Raw genomic sequence first — 20,829 nt, 5'->3', positions numbered from 1 at the left:
ACCGAGGGTGTGGTGTAAGGATCAACAGGAAGCACTTCTCACATGGGGGAGGAGGTGGGGCCAAACAAACTTTCACTCCTAGCCCAGGAACAGAACATCTATAAAGTGCTTCTTTCCCGTTCCCAGACCTGCAAACACACACTCCATTACTATGCCGCACAAGCCTCCGGAGGTTACGGACGAACAGTATGGACACGTGGAGATGTGCGACGAGGCGATCCGATCAACTGTCCGAAAGCAGAAAGACTCACGACAAATGCTCTTAGAACGGGACCCTGACACATTTTATGGTTTGAAAAATTGCACCAAAAGAAACCAACAGCAAGAGTGGGGCTGGTGGCATAGTGGTTAGAGCTGCTGCCTTGGTCCAAAGGTCAAAGGTTCAAGTCCCACCTCTGGCTTTACCTTAAAAATTGCTCCAGTAAAATTAGACACTTGTATAAATAACCAAGTTGCTTCGGAGAAAAGCTTTAGCTAAAGGAATGAATGTAAGAGGACAACCACAGCCTCAGTGAGACTGCTGGGGACAACTAGAAAGGAGCTCTGCTTCTGCAATATAAATTCTACCACTGCAGACCGTCCAGCCGTAAACGTGACATGCTTGATGGACGCGGATTTCGCTGCTGGACCGCTTTCACCGCCCTCGCTCTTACGAAGGCCACGAACACGTGGAGCACACGGGCTGGACGGTACTCCCCCTTTCAGGCCTCCGAGTGGTAAAAAGGCACTCTCTCACTCTTTAAAGATACTGGCGAGACACGTCCCGGCGACATGGGCGAGCACCCAGAGCAGCCCTCCACCGACGCGGCTTTGCGTTGCACCGCACAAGCAACAACACGCACGGACTAAAGTTCACTTATGACAGCAAGGCTGTTAAAGGCCTAGTGTGGACAGGGAGAAGGGAACAAGGTGGCGTGATTATATCTGGCAAATTAACCTGCTTGTCCCTATGAACATTTTTTTTATTTTGAAAACATATATACATATTACTCAGACCCAGCAGCATCTTTTGAAATCACTTCCTGTGCATTAATCACCCTGCTAAAGTGATCACGTGACCCAGGCATTTCCCTTCAAGGTCACATGACCCATGTGCACGCAGACACACACACACACACACACACACACACACACACACACACACACAGCCCCCCTCCTTAACGGTTTCTTCCAGTGTGGAAACCATGGCAACGGCTGGCTGGAACCGGTTTGTGACACATAGCCTTCATTTTGTGAAGTGAGGCAGAGTTCAGGTGCTGAAGAAAATGGAGCAGCAACTGCCTCAAACTTTCTGAAGGGGAAAAAGGCGGCAGAGGAGCAGCGACTCAACTTCCTGTGTGAAGTGTGGAGCCCACTTGCTCTGTGCGATGACACACACACACACACACACACACACACACAAAAAACAGGGTAGGCCCTCACCATAAGTAAAAACATGTTTGGCAAACATAAAGGGATAGCCATTGGTGGAGTACAAATACTCTGTGTACATCCAGGCCTTTAAAGTTATTGTATGACTACACAAGTAATAACCCTATCCCAATTCTGTAAAAAGTGCAAAGTTTAAAGAGTTCTGTGACCGATGGACAGTATTTTTTTGTCCAGAGACCATGGGGTAAGAATGCGCGACCTGGTAGGTGACCTGTGTGGGCAGAGGGGGGCTCTGTGTGTGTGTGTGTGTGTGTGTATATAAAAACAACAATTACAAAAAATTCAGTTGACAAAAACTATTAAATGATGCGCTTTCCAAAAACCATCTAGCATTAGAATCCTGGTTAGGCAGGATCCTGACAAGTACAAAGAAATGAGAAACAAAGTGTAAAAACAAAAAGGGAAAAAAAAAAAAAAAAAAGACACAAAAGCACAGCACAACGTAGGGAAACAGCCAGAAGGCAATGGAGGAGCGGGAAGAACAATCCAGCAGTTCATGTAGGAGAAAAAGGCCATTGTGGCCACGAAACAAGTCACGCTGACAGGTGACTGTGACTGATGACTTAAGTCACGTCCATCACCGTTATTCACATGACATCAACGTCACACAGTTATTGTGGTGCAAAAAGACCACTGTGTTTGTGTCGTCACCCTCCTGGCATGACCCTGTGTGTAGCGCCTCAGCAACAACATGCCCAAGGGAAGTGAGGAAGACCCGTTTTCGCCACTTGTGCTACGGCACTTCTGTATAACGAGGACGCACGAGACAGCCGGCCTACCTTTTGGACGTGCTCATGTCCACCGGCTCATCCCCACTTTGCACTTCCACTTTGATGGTGGCCTTCACGATGCTGGACACCCTTAACCCATCGACCGCGCCAGCCTCGGCCCGTGCCAGCTCCCCCCTCTCCAGCTTTGCCTTCTTGCTGTCGACGTCCCCAGGCAGGGCATCCCGCTCCATTGCCCGCTTCTGGCTGCGCGTTTGGCGCACCGCATCCTCCGACATCGCAGCACCTGCAAGCCACGGGGAAAGGAGTTAGGATAGACGCATCCCACGACGCACATGTTCTCTCAGTGACATAAAAGATACTTGCAGCGCCTTCGGAAAGCATTCAGACTCTGGACCAATTTTCCTCACTAATTATCGGAGAGAATTTATTTTAGGTGAGAAGTTCCATTTTTATCTGATTTGACCACAAAACCTTTTCCCAGATGGCCAGGTCACTCGTGATTTCTGGTGAACTCCACATGTTATTTAAGGTGTTTCTTCGAGTAATGGTTTCCTTTGTGCCACCCTCCCACAAGCAAACCTAAGTCACTTTGGAGAAAAGCTAAATTGAATAAATGTAAAGAAACACCATCACCACAATGAAGTATGGTGGTGGTGGCACCATCATGCTGCGGGGCTGCTTTTCATCAGCAAGGAACTGAAAATATTTTAAGGAAAAATGGTTGGAGAAAACGGTACAAGACAGCCTGCTTCCGTGTGCTTAAAATAAATAAAACTGAAGCTTGGAAGAAAGTTCACCCTTCAGCAAGACAATGATCCGATCCAAGCACAAATCTAAAGGAACACCAGAATAGCTGAAGTAAAGGGGGGGTAAATGATCCGACAGTCAATGTTCTGATCTCAATTACTAATGAAAATCTGTGGCACCATGGAAAAAAACTGTTTACAATCATCTACCCAACCAAAGGGCACACCTACCCTAAATGACTAAAAGCTGAGCCGGGGAGGAGTGGATCTACCAGTTTGAATATTTATGTAAATAGAATTTTTTTTTTTTTTTTTTTTTTTTTTTTAAACCATGCCATATTACAACAACAGTTTCATTTTCCAATAAAATGTAGAATGAATTTAACGCACTGTTTGTGATTCAGCAAAACAAAAGAATTGCTTTAAGGTCTGAATTCTTTACAAACACACTGTATGACAGTACAGTAGGACCCCCATATCAGTGGGGGGGGGAGATATGTACCAAGCCCCCAGCGGATGCCTGAAACCACGGATAGTAGCGAGCACTATATACTGCACATACCTATAACAAATTGATAATGTCTTATTGTGCCTAATTTATAAGCAAAAAGGGGCTACTTGAACACAAGCACCGTGATACCGTGAGAGTTGATCTGATAACCAAGATTGCTACTAAGTGACTAATGGCAGGGTAATGTACACAGAATGGATAGGCTGGTCAAAGGGGCCATTAATGTCCCGGGTGGGACAGCACAAGATTTCACCACATTACTCAGAACGGCACGCAATTTAAATTGAATGTTTACTGTATTTCTGGAATTTTCTATTTTCTTGGACCGCGGTTAAGTGAAACGGCAGATAAGGGGGTCCTATTGTACTGCATTTTCACGTACCAAGCGAATGAAGCACTAGACTGTGGATGATGTCACAAACCTGCTCTGCAACATATTCAAAACATCACTATGCTTCATGAGAACCTGTAGCAGATCCATAAGTTTATTACTAGGTTTTAAACTTAACCTCTGTATTGTACAGACTGCACCATCACGAATGATTTATATAGCCTAACATACTAAGCGTTTTTCTGCCCTGTCGAATGAAAACTGGTGATGTACAGAAATGCAAGTTATTCAACAGGTGTCTCCATTTTTTTTTTTTTTTTTTGCAATAGTTAAACTCCAAGACTCACCGGCACCCTCCTTCAAGAAAGTGCTCGCTTTAAGGCACTTAAATTTAAGCAAACTCCACCAACCGCTTGAAGAAGGGAGGAAAAAAAAAAAAAAACAAAAAAAAAACAAAAAAAAAAGTTCCTTGCGTCGCACCGTCTCAGGAAGCTGTTACCGGTTTGAATCCCCACCTTCTCAGAGCTGTAAGATCAGATTAAAATAAATTCAACAGGGTCGAACGAGAAAGTGAATCCCGTGAGAGGCGCACAAGAGCACCTCGGGGGGCATCACCTGCAGATCAATACTACTCCCTTCAACAACCAAGCACACTTCATCAATAAAGCCGCCGATAAGCCAGCCGCGTCAAATGTAGGGCACCGAGCCCTGAGCACTAGCTCAATCACAAGGTGCTGGGGGGGCTCCTTGGTGCCACATCCACACAGTGACCCTAATCCCATCATCCACCGCACGCATCTGCTGGAACAAGAGTGATCACACTGTGCGTCACACAGGGGCTCGAGCGAGAAACGCCTTCACCTGTTAGTTTGGCAGCGGGACCCGCTCGCTCATTAATGGGACTCGAATCACCAAAACAAAGCAACGAGATCCCAAAGAGAACAACGTTAAGACCTCCCAGTGGTAGGGTGACCCCAAAGGGAGTCCCTTACCCCTTTTCCGAACAATGTCAAGGATCTCAAACTCTAGCAGTGCTTCACTGTGTACCTGTATTGCAAACTTATCATCTGATAAAGGGAGCCGACTTCAGGCCCGTCTCATCTCTACGTGACATCACTGGAGATCCACATGACCCTTCCCAGCATTCCACGGGACACACAAAGCACTTTCCTGAGAACCGGTCTGAACCGGTTGGCGGGTGAGAGAGGATGAAGCAGGTTTTAACCCTCAGAGGGACAGACTGGTAGCACGAGCAGCCACTGGAGCCTGCGTGCGTCTGCAAGAAAGACGCCGGGCGCATTCCAAAACACGGGTCTGCTGGAGAGGAGGAGGAAGAGGGAGGGAGGGAGGGAGACTGGCAGCAGGTCCAACACAACCAGCACGGCTGCTTTTAAAGGGACAGTTGGGAGTCGTATGCTCCCCGGACATTACAACTAACGGCCAAACTAGTCAACAGTCCCCATTCGGAAGAGAGCGCACTTCGCCGACATGCTGGCCTCAAAAACAATTCGTCCATCGTTCTATCCCACACACATTAACAGGGTCACCTTCATTTTTAAGGCTTACAGAAGAGTTCTCCGATGCGCACTGAACCTTAACTGAAAAGAAAGCAGTTGTTGCAACAAGATCGCTGCGAGCTTCCCTTCCCTTCCATGAGCTTACTCCCTTAAACGCAGTAACGATGGCCGAACACCGTGACCCGCCATCGCGTACAAACCGTGCGGTGTACACGAAACCGGTGATCAAGAATTTGGTCAGTTCACACATGGTGGGTCATGGCCTTAAAAGCCAACGTATAACATCAAACTGTCAGCTTCTGACCGAATGGGATGGATCGCTACGTTTCTCAAAAAAGGCTCCAATATGAACAAACTTCTTTTCAGTTTCTGTTGACCCAATCAATGCAACAAAAACCCAACATTTTGCAGCTTATCGGGGGGGAAAAAAAAGCCAATTGTTGTAAGTAAAAGATGTTTCTCATTAAAAGGCTCACTTACAGGCATTGGGAGCAAAGTCAAAATAGCCTCGAACATACATCATCGTGGAATGAATCCCTTTTGCTACCCAAGAAGAGAACATTGCTTAGTACCTTTTCACTGCTCACTTAACTAGGCAAAACAGGGGTCAGCAAGTTGCACTTGAGTGTTAAGAAGTATTTTGGACAAATATGGATTCCAAAAACAGCTCCTGGAAGAGCATTAACAATCCCCCCTCCCCCCGACACCAAAAACAAAACAAGTGGACCACTTCATAAATAAAGGCAATAACTAAACAAGGGCATAGTGCTAATCCATATCATATTTTAGGGGTTTAAATGGTACTGAGCTGGCAAATGAGCATGTCATGATTTTCACTAAGAAATGTGGCCACTTAAAAGCAATTCAGTTTGAGACACAGCAAAGGCTATAATTCAAGATGACACTGGATTAAGCCACACGCACCACGTAAAATGGCTGCGTTCTGTCTTCGTGCACCGTCGGTCTCGTGTCAGTTTGAGGAGGCCGCTCAAGGAAGTCTGGAAGGCTCTACCCCCTTGGGGAAAGTATAGCCACTCCTTGCAGCACAAGCATTCTGTAAACAGCCTCCCACGAGTCACTGTTGAGACCGGTACTCTTCCTGGTTAGACTCTCCAGTCGTCCAGCAGCGAGACGCTGACACCGATGCTACGTTCAAAGCTCCCTCCTTCATTGAAAAAACTCAGGAGTCGGTCCAAAAAACACACTATATATTATATATAGACACACACACACACACACACACACACACACACACACAACCTATATATGTATATAGCATGAAGAGCGGGTGCTTCACAGGGCTTGGGCTGCATGATCAGACACAGGTTCGAACCCTCTTGTTCTTGGGCTTTGTATGTTGCGAGTGGGTTTGCTCACACAATCCAAAGATATGTTATAGGTGGACTGCTCACTCTAAATTGTCCATAGTGAGAGTGTGCGAGTGTGAGAGAGAGACTGTCCAGCAACAAACTGCTCTCCTGTCCTGGGTGTACCCTGTCTAACCCAACACCCTATGCTTCCAAGATCAAGCTTCGTGGTTCCGAGTGTATCAGCACATCGCTGTTTCCACTTCATTATGACAAGTTCATGCAGACAGAGGCCGCAGTTATGTCTCCATGCAAATGTAGAAATGAAATTCTAACGGCCAAGCTTCACACGCACGCACGCTGGGCCGAGCCACCGCAGAACGCAAGCAAAGCGATACTGCGAGCGCAGGAGGCTCCAACTGGGAGAGGAAGCTGCCCTCACCTACCTCTTCAACACGGTGGACCTCCTAAAGAGGCACTGCAACCTGAAAGGGCCTCACGGTTGGAAAGATGTGCGTTTAAACCCAGAAGCATCTGCGGAAGGACGGCGTTGAGCACCGCAGCGGCATTCTGGGCCGCGCTTGACGTACCGGCGAACCACGGCTCCACAAGCACATGGAGCGTGTGCCCTTCCGCACCGAGGGTGGTTCTGGACGGGCCTGCGTTTTTCAGGTTTCGAGAAATGTACAAGCGGAATGCACTTCGGCTGCTACTCGGCAGAGGAGTCTCAAAAGTGACACGTTCAATGTGCCTTGGCACACCGCAACAAAGGATGCAGAAGAAGGGGACCTTGACAATGACTGTGGTGTGTGTGTGTGTGTGTGTGTGTGTGTGTGTGGGGGGTTTGGTGGTCATAAGACAAGAGTTTACTGAGCTTCCTCATAACTCCTGCTACAGAGAAGCATTTTCACATGGGCAGCTGGATTTCCCTTTGCCCCTCAAACACTACAAAGGGACAAGCATCCAAACAAACACTCGTCACTTTGTCATTTCACACACACGTGTTCAGAGGGCATAAAGGAGCAGGTTCACCAGGTAACAGCGGTAAAAGTCAAGCCAAGCGGCTTGTCCCTCCACTGAGCACGTATACGTGAGTCGGTGCCTTACCTCCCTGACGCAGCATCACGCGTCCAAAAAAAGGCCTCATTACGTAAACGGAGCGAAGCCTCCGAGAAGCGCATAAACAAGAGTATTTCACGCATGAGTGTAATGTGTAGTGCCGCGACACACGGAAAGCAGGACCTGAGAGAGGAGCGAGAAGACGAAGCCGTTGGCATCGCAGCTTTCGTTTTAGCCAAAAGCCAGCCGGTCATTAAAACGCAGATTTCTGAAGTCACTCACACAAAGAGAGAGTTCACCGATATACTGAAATGAGGCAACTGAAGCGTGTCGCTACACCCCCCCCACTTACAGATGCTTCCTTGACTGCTGACGCTGCACAAGTAGTTAATGATTACCGAAACAAGTGGCTACCAATTTGAACTCACAACCTAATGTACAGAAAAGAGCAAAGAGAACTGGTGTAATCAGAAACCCCGGTATACGCTTACTGCACCTCTGCCGTAAACTAACGTACCTGACCTCGGCCAGATAGCAAGTCCGATCCTCCTCTTTCGGTGAAGCAGGATATCAGTTAAACAAAGGAAAATTCACAATAATTTCAAGACTCTGCAAATAAAAAAAAGACCAAATTAGTACCACTAAATATTGGTGAGTTAATTAATTTAATGCCTTTGTACAGCAAACAGAGGCCCTTCGCCAAAGTGGTTCACCAGTAAGCAACACGTCACAAACTGGAGAGCACGTTAAAATTGTCAGAAGCTCGCTTTCACGTTTCAATTATTTACTGGTAACGTTTCTCAGCCCATAAATGTTACCCTCCATACATTTATTTATTTATTTTGCAGACACTTTTCTCCAAAGCAACTTCCAGAGAACTCTATGTAGTGTTATCAGCCCACACACCTTATTCACCGTGGTGACTTACACTACTTACACTGGGTCGGTCACTCATCCATACATCAGTGGAACACACACACTCTCTCCCTCTCTATCACTCACACACTGTGGGGGAACCTGAACAGCATGTCTTTGTACTGTGGGAGGAAACCAGAGCACCGAGGAAACCCATTCAGACATGAGGAGAACATGCAAACTCCACACAGACCGAGTGGGGTGAGAAGCCACATCCTTCCCCACCACCCAGGCGCTGTGAGACAACAGCGTGACTCGTTGCGCCACCCTGCCACCCATTAAGACAGGGCGAGCTCTTGCCATTTTCCCCAAAGCAGGATTCTTGAACTGTTGCACTAAACCATCCAGCTGCATTAGGGCACAAAGTGTTTTGCGCAAAACAAGCTAAACAAAAAACTGGAAACATTTATAAACCATACACATCCCATGTCCACGAATCATGCTATAATAGAGAAGCATGGCAGCTGATGTGAACGGGAGGATGGGGAGGTTAATGAGGACTTGCTGCTTCGTCCTCCAGGAAACATCTCAAGGGCCCTTCAGGAAAGGACAGACTTGATCAAGGCCTTAAGCGAAGGGAAATTAAATGAAATGGTGCGGCCTTAGCGTCGAACCGTCGCTTAAACCGCCGCAGGTGGCCCAGGCTGTGGCACAAAATGCTCGGTGAAACGCTCATGTGCTGACGCCCACGACGTGAACGCGAGATGGTGAGAGAGCAGCGGATACCACGAGACGGTTGCACACGGACGGCCTGCAAAATAAAAGGCACAGCGAAACCTTGCATTTTCTTTTTTCCTTCCTTTTGAGAAGAGAAGCCTCGACGGAACCCCGGGCTTGGGTTTCCGCATCAGCTCTTGCGAACTTTGCTTGGTTCCCTTTCGATCTGGGTCCTGTGGGACACGCAACTGGTGTGAAGTGTGACCAAGAGTCCTCCTCAAGATGGCGTTTAGACCCTCAAACGACGGGGGGGGGGGGGGGAAATCGCTCTTGCTGGATGCACGTGCCATCAGTACTTCCGTCACCCACACCTACAACAGCGAGATCTGTCACAGATGTCGCGCCCCACTGGAAACGGAGTTGAAAAGTGATGGCGATTCATAGCATCTACAGGAGACACACACACACGAAGAGGCTGTGGAAGGCCACTTCTGAAAGAGTCGGAAACAATCTGACATGAAGTAACAATGCTCACAAAGACTAACTCGAAACCAGCCCGTTAAGGTGTACTTAGCTGCGCATACATGTGCACGAGTGCGTGTGTGCGCCCACACGCACGTCCTACCCCGCAGCTATGAAAACCAGCTTGTCCAGGAGATCCAACCATTGGTGCAGAGGAAAATTCCTTTGCACACCCCCCTCAAATCAGGTTCAGTGAGCGGGGAGGGCGTCCATCATCAAAAAGCTAACGGCGTAATCAACGCCATTTCGGCACGGAACCCTCTCCTTCCATCTGGGGCTAAATTCTTAAAATCCCTGCATCACGAGCATCGGTCCCAAGGCAACGAACGCAACGCTGATCCTCCCGACTCACCGTCCTCGGCCCATAGAAGAAAAACAACCTCACATGACCAGGCACCCATCCCCCCACCATGCCACTCATGCTCCTGTCTTCCACCCCCCCCCGAAAATCTGTAACTGTAAGAAGGGCCTAATCTGCCTTCAGCTGGCGCAGCAGCGGCGTGTGCGAGCAGGTCGGGAGCGCGCTGCTCGCCGGCCACAGGCGCGGGGGGCAGTCCGGCCTGGTCAGGGGTTAGGGGGACAGCGCACACCGGTCATTGCCATCTCACGGCACCCACCGGCTTGCCCGCCCGCCCGTCCGTCCATCCAACCCCCACCCCAGTGCGGTGCACGTGGCAGCACAGGGAGGGGGATGGCTGCCCTGAGCAGCCTGATCCAGCACCCAAAGGGTTAAGCCCTGCCATTTTAGCACCAGTGACAGATTGGACTATTAGGGCGTTACCTAACAAAATGGAAGCACTTAACCCTGCGCCTGCCGGAGACTCTCCACCTGGACTTCCCATAGCAACATGACAACGAGCGCAACGCCAGGAAGAGGAGCCGCTGCCACCCCCCCCGCCCCCCCGCCACAACCACCAGCCCCCCACCCCCGCACATGAGCGGCACAAAGGAATGCTTACACACAGCAACAACAAGGCTCACGGGAGTGCGCGCGCACACACACGCAGCCTATGGCAGCCAACGTGTCTTTCACATGTGGGCTGTGAACATACAACCTGAGGGACAAACAGCATTCGGCTCTAAGGGAAGTCGCTGGCAACTCCAACGACCAGCAACCGTAGGAGTTACTGGAGCAACGAGGCCGACCAAGAAGCCGTGTGCCGTCGTAGCCCCTTTGGCGATCGCATTTCTGTCTTTGACTTTGAGGAAGTCTGCGAGCATGAGAACACTAGCGATAGCGAGCCCAGGGCACCGACCCAGAGGACTTCTGCCAGGCTAAACCGGACATCGCCGCAACACTGTCGCGGCTACAAACAGCATGTTGGAGCAGCTCCGGCCATTCGGTTCTTCTGCTGCACCGAAGAGCCACCACCGCAGCGCCCAGGGAGACCCGCAGTTGCCATGCCAGCGCCGGCTAGTCGCAACACACAGTGGAACCTACTGTCATCCCACCGGAGATTTGGGCGGAGAGAGCGAACGACAGAGAGCATAGACGCGGCGCGACTCTTCAAATTATTGATCGGCTTCGGTCCATACGGCCTCTCGGAGCTCTGCGCCGGCGTTCCCTCCCAAGCTGTTGGAACCAAAAGGACATCCTCCCCTCACATGAAAAGCTACAGTGCAAGAGATTATATAACCCTTTCACCTGATTCAACAGTGTATGTTAAGGGCAAGTAATAGAGGTCAAGAATAAGTAAAGCATTCCCTTCCCACTACATATGCAGAGGTAACATTGTTCTGTAACAGTAAACTGTACTACGGTGTGGGGCGGCGGTGCAGCCGAAATCGTAACACCCATTCCTCACAGTAAGGTGTTCATTCAGTCTTTGAAAGAGCCATTAAATGAACTCCCACTGTCGTGGACTCGGGTTACCGTTGATTTTTAAAGGGAAAAATTTTCCTCAACAAAAACATCAGCTGAAATTAACATAGTAAGTGTCTTATTAATGACGACGACATTTGTAACAAATATTCATACTTGTACCTTGTTCTCCAACATAACATTTGTTTATTCACCGATTCACTAATTATCGATAGCTGTGGTACCCTGGAATGTACCCTCCACGTCGTATGGGAGAACAAATAAGGACAAACATAGGGACGGCTGGTAGTGTACTGGTTAGCGCTGCTGCATTTGGATCTAAAAGTCAGAGGTTCGATTCCCACCTTCGGCTGTAGTACCCTCGAGCAAGGTACTTGCCCTCAATTGCTTCAGTAAAATTACCCAGCTGTATAAATGGGTATATAATTGTAAGCTTGTGATAATCGTAACCTTAACATTGTTTGTTGCTTTGGAGAAAAGCGTTAGCTAAATATGAAAATTAAACACAGTACATGTGGCAGAGACATTCTCACAATTTCCCCGCAGGTGTGAGAAGAAAGCTTCATGAAGACGAGCGCCTACGTGTTCTACTGTGCAGAGCACACGGACAGCCTGCGCATTGAGGCACCATGCGCCATTGCCACCAGGTGTTTTACCCGACACGTTCACCGTTTGATCCCGACGTTAAAGCTGCATTTACGGCAGCGTGACAGTATTCGCATCATACAGGCGTATGTGAATAATTAAGTGGCATCTTTAGTTCTCCTGCAAAGACGACAGGTTCGAATCCCACCCCAGCTGTAGTTCCTTCGAGCAGAGTACTTAAGTGGAAGTGCTGCAGTAAAAATAAGAGCACCACATAAATGGTAAATAACTGCTCCCTTGCACTAAGCATAACGAACTTTGTGTACATAAAGAAATGAGTTCTTCAATTTTCTTGCACGTCCCTGTGACCGTTTACTGCACGTGTTCTTTGTTGTGGTGGTGCTGAACAACTCCTCGATCCCACGACCGGGGACACCAGTTGCGTTGTCAGGAAGTAGCTGCACAGAGTTCACTGCTCGCCTCTGAAGGTGTCAGCGTACCAAATAATAAGGGTACAAGATGAGACGTGTCCCAGCCATTGCAGCAGTGTTGCGTGTACTGGACCCCACTATGCGACACCCGGGTATTTCCAAAGTAAACTGGAGTCTCTCAGTATTCGGCGACATTACACCTACTGTTTGACAAAATACCTTCATGCAAGTATGTATACTGCCCACTGTCTGCAAACAGACCATTTTCACATCTTCAAGCTTTTCTGAGAAAAAAGTTGCACACTGTGCAACACAAGACAACTGTGTCAGACCGCCCTCGTTGGGTCTCTGCGCTAAACCCTCCGTCCGTACTCTCGACACCAGATGAACAAGCGACTTGGGCGGACCCGCACTACCGAATTTGATCGATCGTGGTGGGTCAAGACCATCCCTACCTTGTAAGGGCGACCCACGTGATATTTTAACGTGAAAGTAACAGGCTACGTACGGAGGGAGCAGCTTTCTGTGTCAATCCTAAAGCTGAAACGAGACAAAAAAGGGAACAGCTGAAAAAGTCACTTTGGGAGACCAGGCCAGCAGTGAAACTCGTGCCGCACTTGAGGGGTCACCGTTACACAACTCTTCGTTCAACCTGAGGCTGAAGCAACGAAAAAGACTGTAACCGCTTCCTTCTCATGATGGCTGTAAGCTCAAGTTGGCCAACTGGAAAACAAGAAGAGCTAAAGCTACACAAGTTGCTGCTGCTGGAAACGATCACAACTGATCTCTGTGATATCCATCTGTCTTTTTGTACACCTGGAGGTTCGCTCAAGCCGTGAAAAACCAAGGAACCAGAGTTAATTTAAAAATATCGTGCATTTGACATTTAAAAAAAAAAAACCTTTAGGATGATCATATAAATGTGTACAGATATAAGGAAAGTACACCACGGAAATGACACCCAAAATTCCTGAAGTTCTGCAATGCCATTGCTATCATGATGCGTTTCTCTAGACAAAAAACAAGTTCCATGGTAACAGGGTCTACATGTGTCACTTCAGATCTCTGATTCGTTGTCATTCCGCTCACATGTGTACACCAGATTTGAGCAAGCAGAGCGAACGCTTGCCTTGCGCAAACGGCCACTTTGGGGCCCGTGCAGCTCCCCAAGTCAACAGGTGGCCGCTTCCTCAAGGAAAGCTGACAGTAGCGCTCATCACCTGACCATTTGAACACAGTGTTGATTACACATTCGCTTAAAACATACCGTAGTAGTGAGGTGTTCCCCAGTTGTCTCAAGAACTTGAGTACCATGATTTACTACAGCTCAACAGGAGACAAGTATGTCATGATAGCAACAGTGAAGTGCACACATACCTCAGTGCATCAACGTAATGTGCTTATGTACACAAACTGAAAGACCTTCCAGGTGTCCATCTGAACGCAGTGTGTTCAGGGACCCTTGCTCCAGCGCTGTCTACGGGCAGCTTGCCTCCCAGGTCCAGGTTTGCTGCTTGAACTGAGCTCTGACTGCCTCGCGCTGCTCATGAGTCATCCTGCTGCACTCCCTCCACGTGTGGCCAACCTCCTAGTCTCACAGAGACCCAAGAAGCCTCAGACAGCTTCACAAAGCCATCCCTTCCTGGAGCTTTTCCCTTGCTACCAGCCTGCACCACGCACACCGTCGCTGGGAATGATGGTGCTGCAGCTACGCCGATACCAGAAACAGGTGACAGTAAACAGTGGGAGGAGAAGTGAAATTCACATTCCACACCAAAGCTCTTGTGAGACTACAAGGAAGTATGTGCGCAAAACTCCTAGTCATAAGACTGATAAACCCTAAATTCTACCTGGCTCCATCATGTTCCCCGCACTGCAATTTACTTTGCTGACGGTCTTTGGTTCTTTCCTGGCACCAAAATTAAAAAAAAAAAAAAAAACCTTGAGCTAGAAAGACGCTGTCCAGCCCATACTAAACAAACGTTTGATATTAACAACAGAGCTCATCACTGCTCAACCAATTCACTGAAGCTTAAGACAAGAATCTGCAATTTTAACACAGCCATATAACTTTTTATGGCAGAATAAAATTGGATGACAGGGTGGGAGCATTTCACGAGCAACAAGGAAAGCACAAAGCCAGCAAGATGTCCGATTCTGCACACTTGCAGGTGACTGGATGCATAGGCTCAACTCCTCATGGTTCCAGTGCCCTGGCCTCACGTCAAGCTCCTCTTACACAGCTAAAGAGCTGCTATAATAAAGGTGTGATAAGCGAACCCTCAACATCACTTAGACCATCATTATAATGCAAAACCTCATTAACTGATGATACCAGGAAATCACTAACCGCTCACCCAGTTTGGTGGCATCATGACACCCTTCATCACCTGGCTACGCCTGACACTCCAGTAGGACGTACGATATTGACACCTAACCCTAACCAAGAGTTGGCCGCTCAAGTACAATTCAATCAGAATAAAACGTGAATGTTTTGTACAAGGGGGGGCACGGTGGTGCAGTGGGTTGGACCAGGTCCTGCTCACTGGTGGGTCTGGGGTTCGAGTCCCACTTGGGGTGCCTTGCGATGGACTGGCGTCCCGTCCTGGGTGTGTCCCCTCCCCTCCGGCCTTACGCCCTGTGTTGCCGGGTTAGGCTCCGGTTCCCCGCGACCCCGTATGGGACAAGCGGTTCAGAAAATGTGTGTGTGTGTGTTTTGTACAGTAGGACAGTACTCAAATGACAAAATGTGAACTACACAATTTCCCAATGTCATCAGTAAAGGTCAATGTGGCACAAAGTTGGTTAAAAAAATAAAAGGACTAACAGATACCAAGAACAAAGAAACCTTCTGGAAATATTTAATAAAAAAAAAAAGCTGTGGCTCTGCACTTGTGCTGCTGAGAAGGAACCAGATTAAAATCTATACTAAATATAGAGCTGTGTTAAAGGATATTCAGTAAAAGTGTACGTTCCTCTGAAAAAGGGGAGAATTTCAGCAAATTGGAGTCAATGTGATCCACCTAGTTACACAAGTCTAATAATTTGCAGCATGTAAGGTGGTGCAGGTTCAAGGTTCATTTTCCACTCCTCACAATGAATTTCCTGTTTTTCATGTGGATTATTACCATCCTAAAAATAAGTCACCTTAACGAAAATCAAGCATGCACTACTGAAGAACTAAAGTGCTGTATGGTCAACGAGCTGTGCTGGATGTTTCAGAGTCCAAGTGACAATTATATGCGTTTCATCTCCTCGCAGCTCAAACTAACAACCTTTTCCCCCGGACTTATTCGCAAACATTTACTGAAGACGGAGTGCTGCAAGTGCACCGTGGTAACAACAAGAATGCTTAGCCCTCGTGGTATAACATGCCTTAAAGTGCAGCTTCGTGAGCTGCTCTCTTGTTCCATTTCAACTGTCGAATCCACCGACGTGGTACCAGGGTAGACGTCGGCCCGCTGAAGTACTGCTGCTCCCAATGCATTAGTGCCACACACTGAAAAGGGGTTCCATCTCAGGAGGCACCGTGGCACGTGTCCCCTGGCAGCAGCCCCAGCTGAGAGGTTTCTTCTCTAGCAGCCAAGACCGCAGCACTTGAGCTCAGCTGCCCAGCACTAAGGAAAAGGGGCCTTTATAACAAGACAAAGAAAGCAATAAGACCTCTTCTCACCTTACACTGTCAGGAATCAAAGAGGCTTCAACCATTTCTCTTCTTTGGGGTCATTCCAAGAACTGTATAAGTAACTCAAAGCTACAACCTGGAGCCTACGGACACTGATCGACATGTAAAATCTCAGGAGCGCCATGGTCGAATACATAACCATCCAGTATTAGAACAGGGAAAACTTACTCGACCATTGGTATGCATTCTCCTGACTCCTCCGTGCAAACCGCAGCTGGAAAATTAGAAGTGAGCCAACTCAAAAGAAATTGGTGTGGGAAATAATTAATGAAAGACTCAACGCTGCCAGTAAGAAGGTGATAAAAGTAAAGAATGGTCCACCTGAGAGCATCATGGAAAGCGTTTCTGGAGAGGCACATCACTTTGGAGAAAAGCATCTGCTCAAATGAATAAATGTAAATAACTGTTCATCCAAATGCTCACACAGTGAGAAAGGTGGCCATCGCCAACAGATAATATACGGTATGGAATCACTGGTGAGGCTCCAGGAAACCAGCGTATTCTGCCTCTGTAGTAGTATATGGAGCCATTGCTGCCTCAACAGAAAAATGACCTTTAGGATTACAACATGCAAAACGCCTGATTTAAAGTGAAGAACGTCTTTAGATTAGGTCAACAAAACTTTGCTTACCTACACTCCCAATAATGTGAATCTTTAGAAACTAAGGCAAAGTATTTTTCTGTTATTGAACTCTACTTTCAATACATCCGTCTTGCATGTATGCAACAATATATCCCATGCACAGCCACTGCGACTTAGAGAACTCTGCAGACTGTGAATAAAGCCTTTATACGCCAATCGTTGTGGCAAATCGTATCCTGCCCTAACCCTTTGGATGGGCACTCTATAGACGCCTTAGTGCCATTACAGAGGAAATCACTGCGGTCGCTCTGCAAGCAACCGTGTCACATCTCGGGTCGAGAAAACAAAATGTCATTATGCATTGCAACTGCAGCTTCATTCCAGAACTTCTAATGTTAAGATCAGAAGACAGAATTCTCACTTACACTGATTTCCTAGTTTTAAACATAAATAAACCACATTAAGAATTACATGTTTTATTACAATCTATATTTTATAAAAACTGAATTTTATACAATGTATAAATAACCAGTTGATTAAATGACTGATAGGGAAAGTCTAATGATCACCCTGCCACAAACCTCTCATCACCTTTAATGAGCGCATCTCTGCTACCCCCACCTTATTAATTGACCACTGTAAAATCAGGGCTTAGTATTAATTGTTTTATTCATCTAAAGTTAACGGGCAAAAATACATATACATTTATGCAAGACAGGGAACCGCCAAAGTCTCTGGTTTGGAGTTTACTGTATTAAGATCGCTTCATGTGCAAGCTGGAAGAAATCACATCAGCCAGCGGATGAGCATCCCCTAAACAAATCAATCATATTAATACAGCAATATGCGCCCATAGTCTAACATTATTAATAACTGCCCAGCTGTACAAATGGGCAAGTAACTGTAAGTGGCTTAACACTGTAAGTTGTTTTGGAGAAAAGCATCTGCTAAATGAATGAAGATAAATGTAATACTTCCCTGAAATGGAAGCAAACTTGGACTCTGCCATCCATCAACTAGAGGAAGTCTGCCCAGATTAGATTTATCAACAGCATTTCCTCATCGTTTTAACAAGAAATTACATAAACAACCTCCATCAACATTACACCTTAATGTCAAATTAATTTAATCTCACAATGGGAATGGCTCCTGCTGCCCAGTCCCTACAGATGTTATTGTAGGCCTTCCTCATTTTGTAAACTGGCACAAAAAAAAAAAAAACAATGAAGTGCAGAAACAATGACGGGGCATTTGGCGACACGGAGGAACCGAACTTTGCCTCCATTTGACCCGTACACCAAGACATATCATCAAGCTTTCAGGGACTCCAATGTCTGCAGCTATGTCTCCTCTTAATGTAATGCACAAATTGTATTTTCGCCTAGATGTATGTCGCTTTGGAGAAAAGCGTCTCCTAAATGAATAAATGTAAATAGCACAGGCCCAGCACTATGAGCCAAGGCTGCTACTGCACAGGGTAGGGAGGTGCAGGCATCAGCAAGGCCTTCGAGTTCAGCTTAGTGTAAAACAAATGGAACAGACCAAGGCAGGTTGCGATTGTGCAACTCCGAACACAAACCCGGTGTTCTAAACCCACTACATCAAGCTTTAAACCTGCAAGGCAATATATCCCATCCAATGCAATGTTACAGTACCAGAACCAGACAAAGATGCTGAACAAACCATACATTAAGTAACAACATTTCACTGTCGAGTCAAACATTTTTGCTTGAAGTTGCACCGATTATTACAAGTTACCAGCTGCATTACAAATTGTGCCAAATTTAGTCAGTTGGCACTTTCCACAAGGTACACCGTAAGTTTAACACTGAGGTCATCTGAGGTCAAGCATTAGAAAAAAAATTAAAAGGGGGGGGGGGGGGTATTTAAATACTTTGCGAGAATTTGAGAGTTTTAATCACATGATATTGTTGAAGTCTGAATTTCAAAGTTAAAATTCAGTTGTTTATATGCTAATAAGAAACTGTCGGAGATGTGCCAAAAGATTAAGAAGAGGAAATGTGAAAAGTGAATGAAAACACACACACACACACACACACACACAGAGCATATCCATGAGAACCAACAACAGCTTGATATGTACAGTACATTCAACTCCAAAACTTGAATTTGCACCTTCAGCGCAGGAAGAGCTGGCAGCTTGTAGAAATAAAAAGCAGCGCTTCACACAAATGACCTGGGAAGTAATTAGATAACGTTTCACAAATGAAAGAATTACAGAGATCAACAGAGCCCATGAGCTCAGTATCGCATCTTCAGATCAGTGGGCCATGACGTCTGAGCGTGCGTGCGCGCGCGCGTGCGTGCGTACACCTTTAAGAGGATGAGGAAGAGAAAGGCCGCCAGCTGAATTGGGAGCAACGCATGCAGGAGGAACGTGGGGACTTTTATTCTGACATCACCACAGACAAACTGCCAGTCGGGTTAAGTGCCGCGACTAGGGGCCAAAACCAAGACACACACAGATACTGTCCACCATTACGCCACCATTGAACCCCCCCCACCCATGATCCACCCACCCCTCTTCATCACTCATCAAAATTCCTACCGTAACAGCCCCCCCTCCACCAAATAAACACATCACACGCAGTCAGTGCGTTAGACCAGCGAACGCTTATATTACAGTAATGCCGGTGGTTCCGCGTCATTATGTTAAGTCCACGGCTCACATCTACTTGGTTTGACTCGTCAACCTTTCGAAACGGAAAAGGTGCCAACTTTTTGCTCCCTCCAAAGGCCCAGGATGGCACCCTGCGGCGAGGGGCCGCGCGCTCGCTCCTGCTTCCTTGGCGGGGCGGATTACAGCCACCAGCAGGCAGCCCGTTGGCCACGAGCCGCGCGCGGCGCCTCGCTACCAAACACACACACGGCTCAACTTTCCACACACGCAGTCGCCGCTTGCTCAAACAAAAAAAAAAAGGAGCGGGTATAAACTCGGCGCACTTCCTAAACTAAGTGCGCTGACCGGAGCAGGAGCGGAGCCGAGCCTCTTACGGCCAACTGCCCCGAAGAGCCGTCGGACCCTGCGCGCGCACACATACACATATACATACAGACACACTGGTGGATAATTCGACCTGAAATTAATCCACCACTCGACTCCAAACTCCCGCAATATACAAGTAACAAGTGCGCGACCAGACCTGCTATTCGCAGGCGTTAAGGCGTCCGCCGCTTAAGTTTGTGCCGCTTCTCGCGACTTTTCTTCCGTCGCCGGCGGTTTGTTTTTTTCGGCGACCCGGAGAGGCGCGTTAATGACGCGTCTCGCGAGCCGCCCGCACGCGCGCCATGGCGCTGCACTCGCCCAGCGCGGAGGCAAAGAAACTTCCCCTCCGCGTTTATTCACAACGAGCAAGGTTTTACACTCTCTTACCCCCCTCCTTCTCCTCCTCCCCTCCAAGTAAAACTTTATGTACATCTTTAACTTACGGAGTAGAGGTGGCGCTGCACGTGTTTTTGCCTGCGCCTTCCGCGGCCTTGGGGTGACTATTTACCCCCGTATTTCGGTGGAGGAAAAAAAAAATCCCGGGGATCCCCCTTTATCAACCCTCCCCGCTGCTTCTCCGGTTGCCAAATAATGCGCTTCTCACACATGGAGCCGCGGCGTCACCACACTGGGCATGCGCACTGGGAGCACCAGGGGGACCCAGAAAACAACTACTGACCACCTCCAAAGAAGCAAAAAACCCCGTAGTTGCAGCAGCATCTCTATTCAGGCTGACAATGCACAGCGGCAACTGCTGCAAGCCCCCCCCCCTCCGCCAATTCACTCTCTCACCCCGTCACACACACACACATAGAGTCCAGCCTCGGAGAGAGGGGGAGGGACAGGGAAGGAACGAGGACACCAAGAAGAAAAAAAAAAAAAAAAAAGAAAAACGATGTCATTCAAACCTTGAGCCCCAACCTCGACCCTTTATTTCAAGGAGCGGCAACATCCATTTTATTAGCGAGAAGCAACGTGACGTTCGCACT

The 20,829-nt window shown here is 47.7% G+C and overlaps 1 protein-coding gene across 6 annotated transcripts in view; it reads right to left on the bottom strand.

The window, feature by feature from the left end:
• The window catches only part of LOC108919882 (transcriptional repressor p66-alpha-like), a 29,932-nt gene extending 9,376 nt beyond the window's left edge, over positions 1-20,556 (bottom strand). For 3 of the 6 annotated variants that reach the window (XM_018728223.2, XM_018728227.2, XM_018728228.2), the window contains exons 1-2: positions 20,284-20,556; positions 2,211-2,445 (exon numbers count right to left, since the gene is read on the bottom strand). In XM_018728223.2, coding sequence (XP_018583739.1) covers positions 2,211-2,437 — 227 coding nt within the window. In that variant the 5' untranslated portion in view covers positions 2,438-2,445; positions 20,284-20,556. Of the gene's footprint in view, positions 1-2,210; positions 2,446-4,097; positions 4,164-8,150; positions 8,416-19,997; positions 20,159-20,283 lie in introns of those variants that run through there. The other 3 variants (XM_018728224.2, XM_018728225.2, XM_018728226.2) reach the window with 3 other exon arrangements.
• Between the last annotated feature and the right edge of the window lie 273 nt (positions 20,557-20,829).

Source organism: Scleropages formosus, chromosome 9, assembly GCF_900964775.1.
Source record: "Scleropages formosus chromosome 9, fSclFor1.1, whole genome shotgun sequence".
Lineage (NCBI taxonomy): Eukaryota > Metazoa > Chordata > Actinopteri > Osteoglossiformes > Osteoglossidae > Scleropages > Scleropages formosus.
This window is presented reverse-complemented; position numbering and strand designations above follow the sequence as displayed.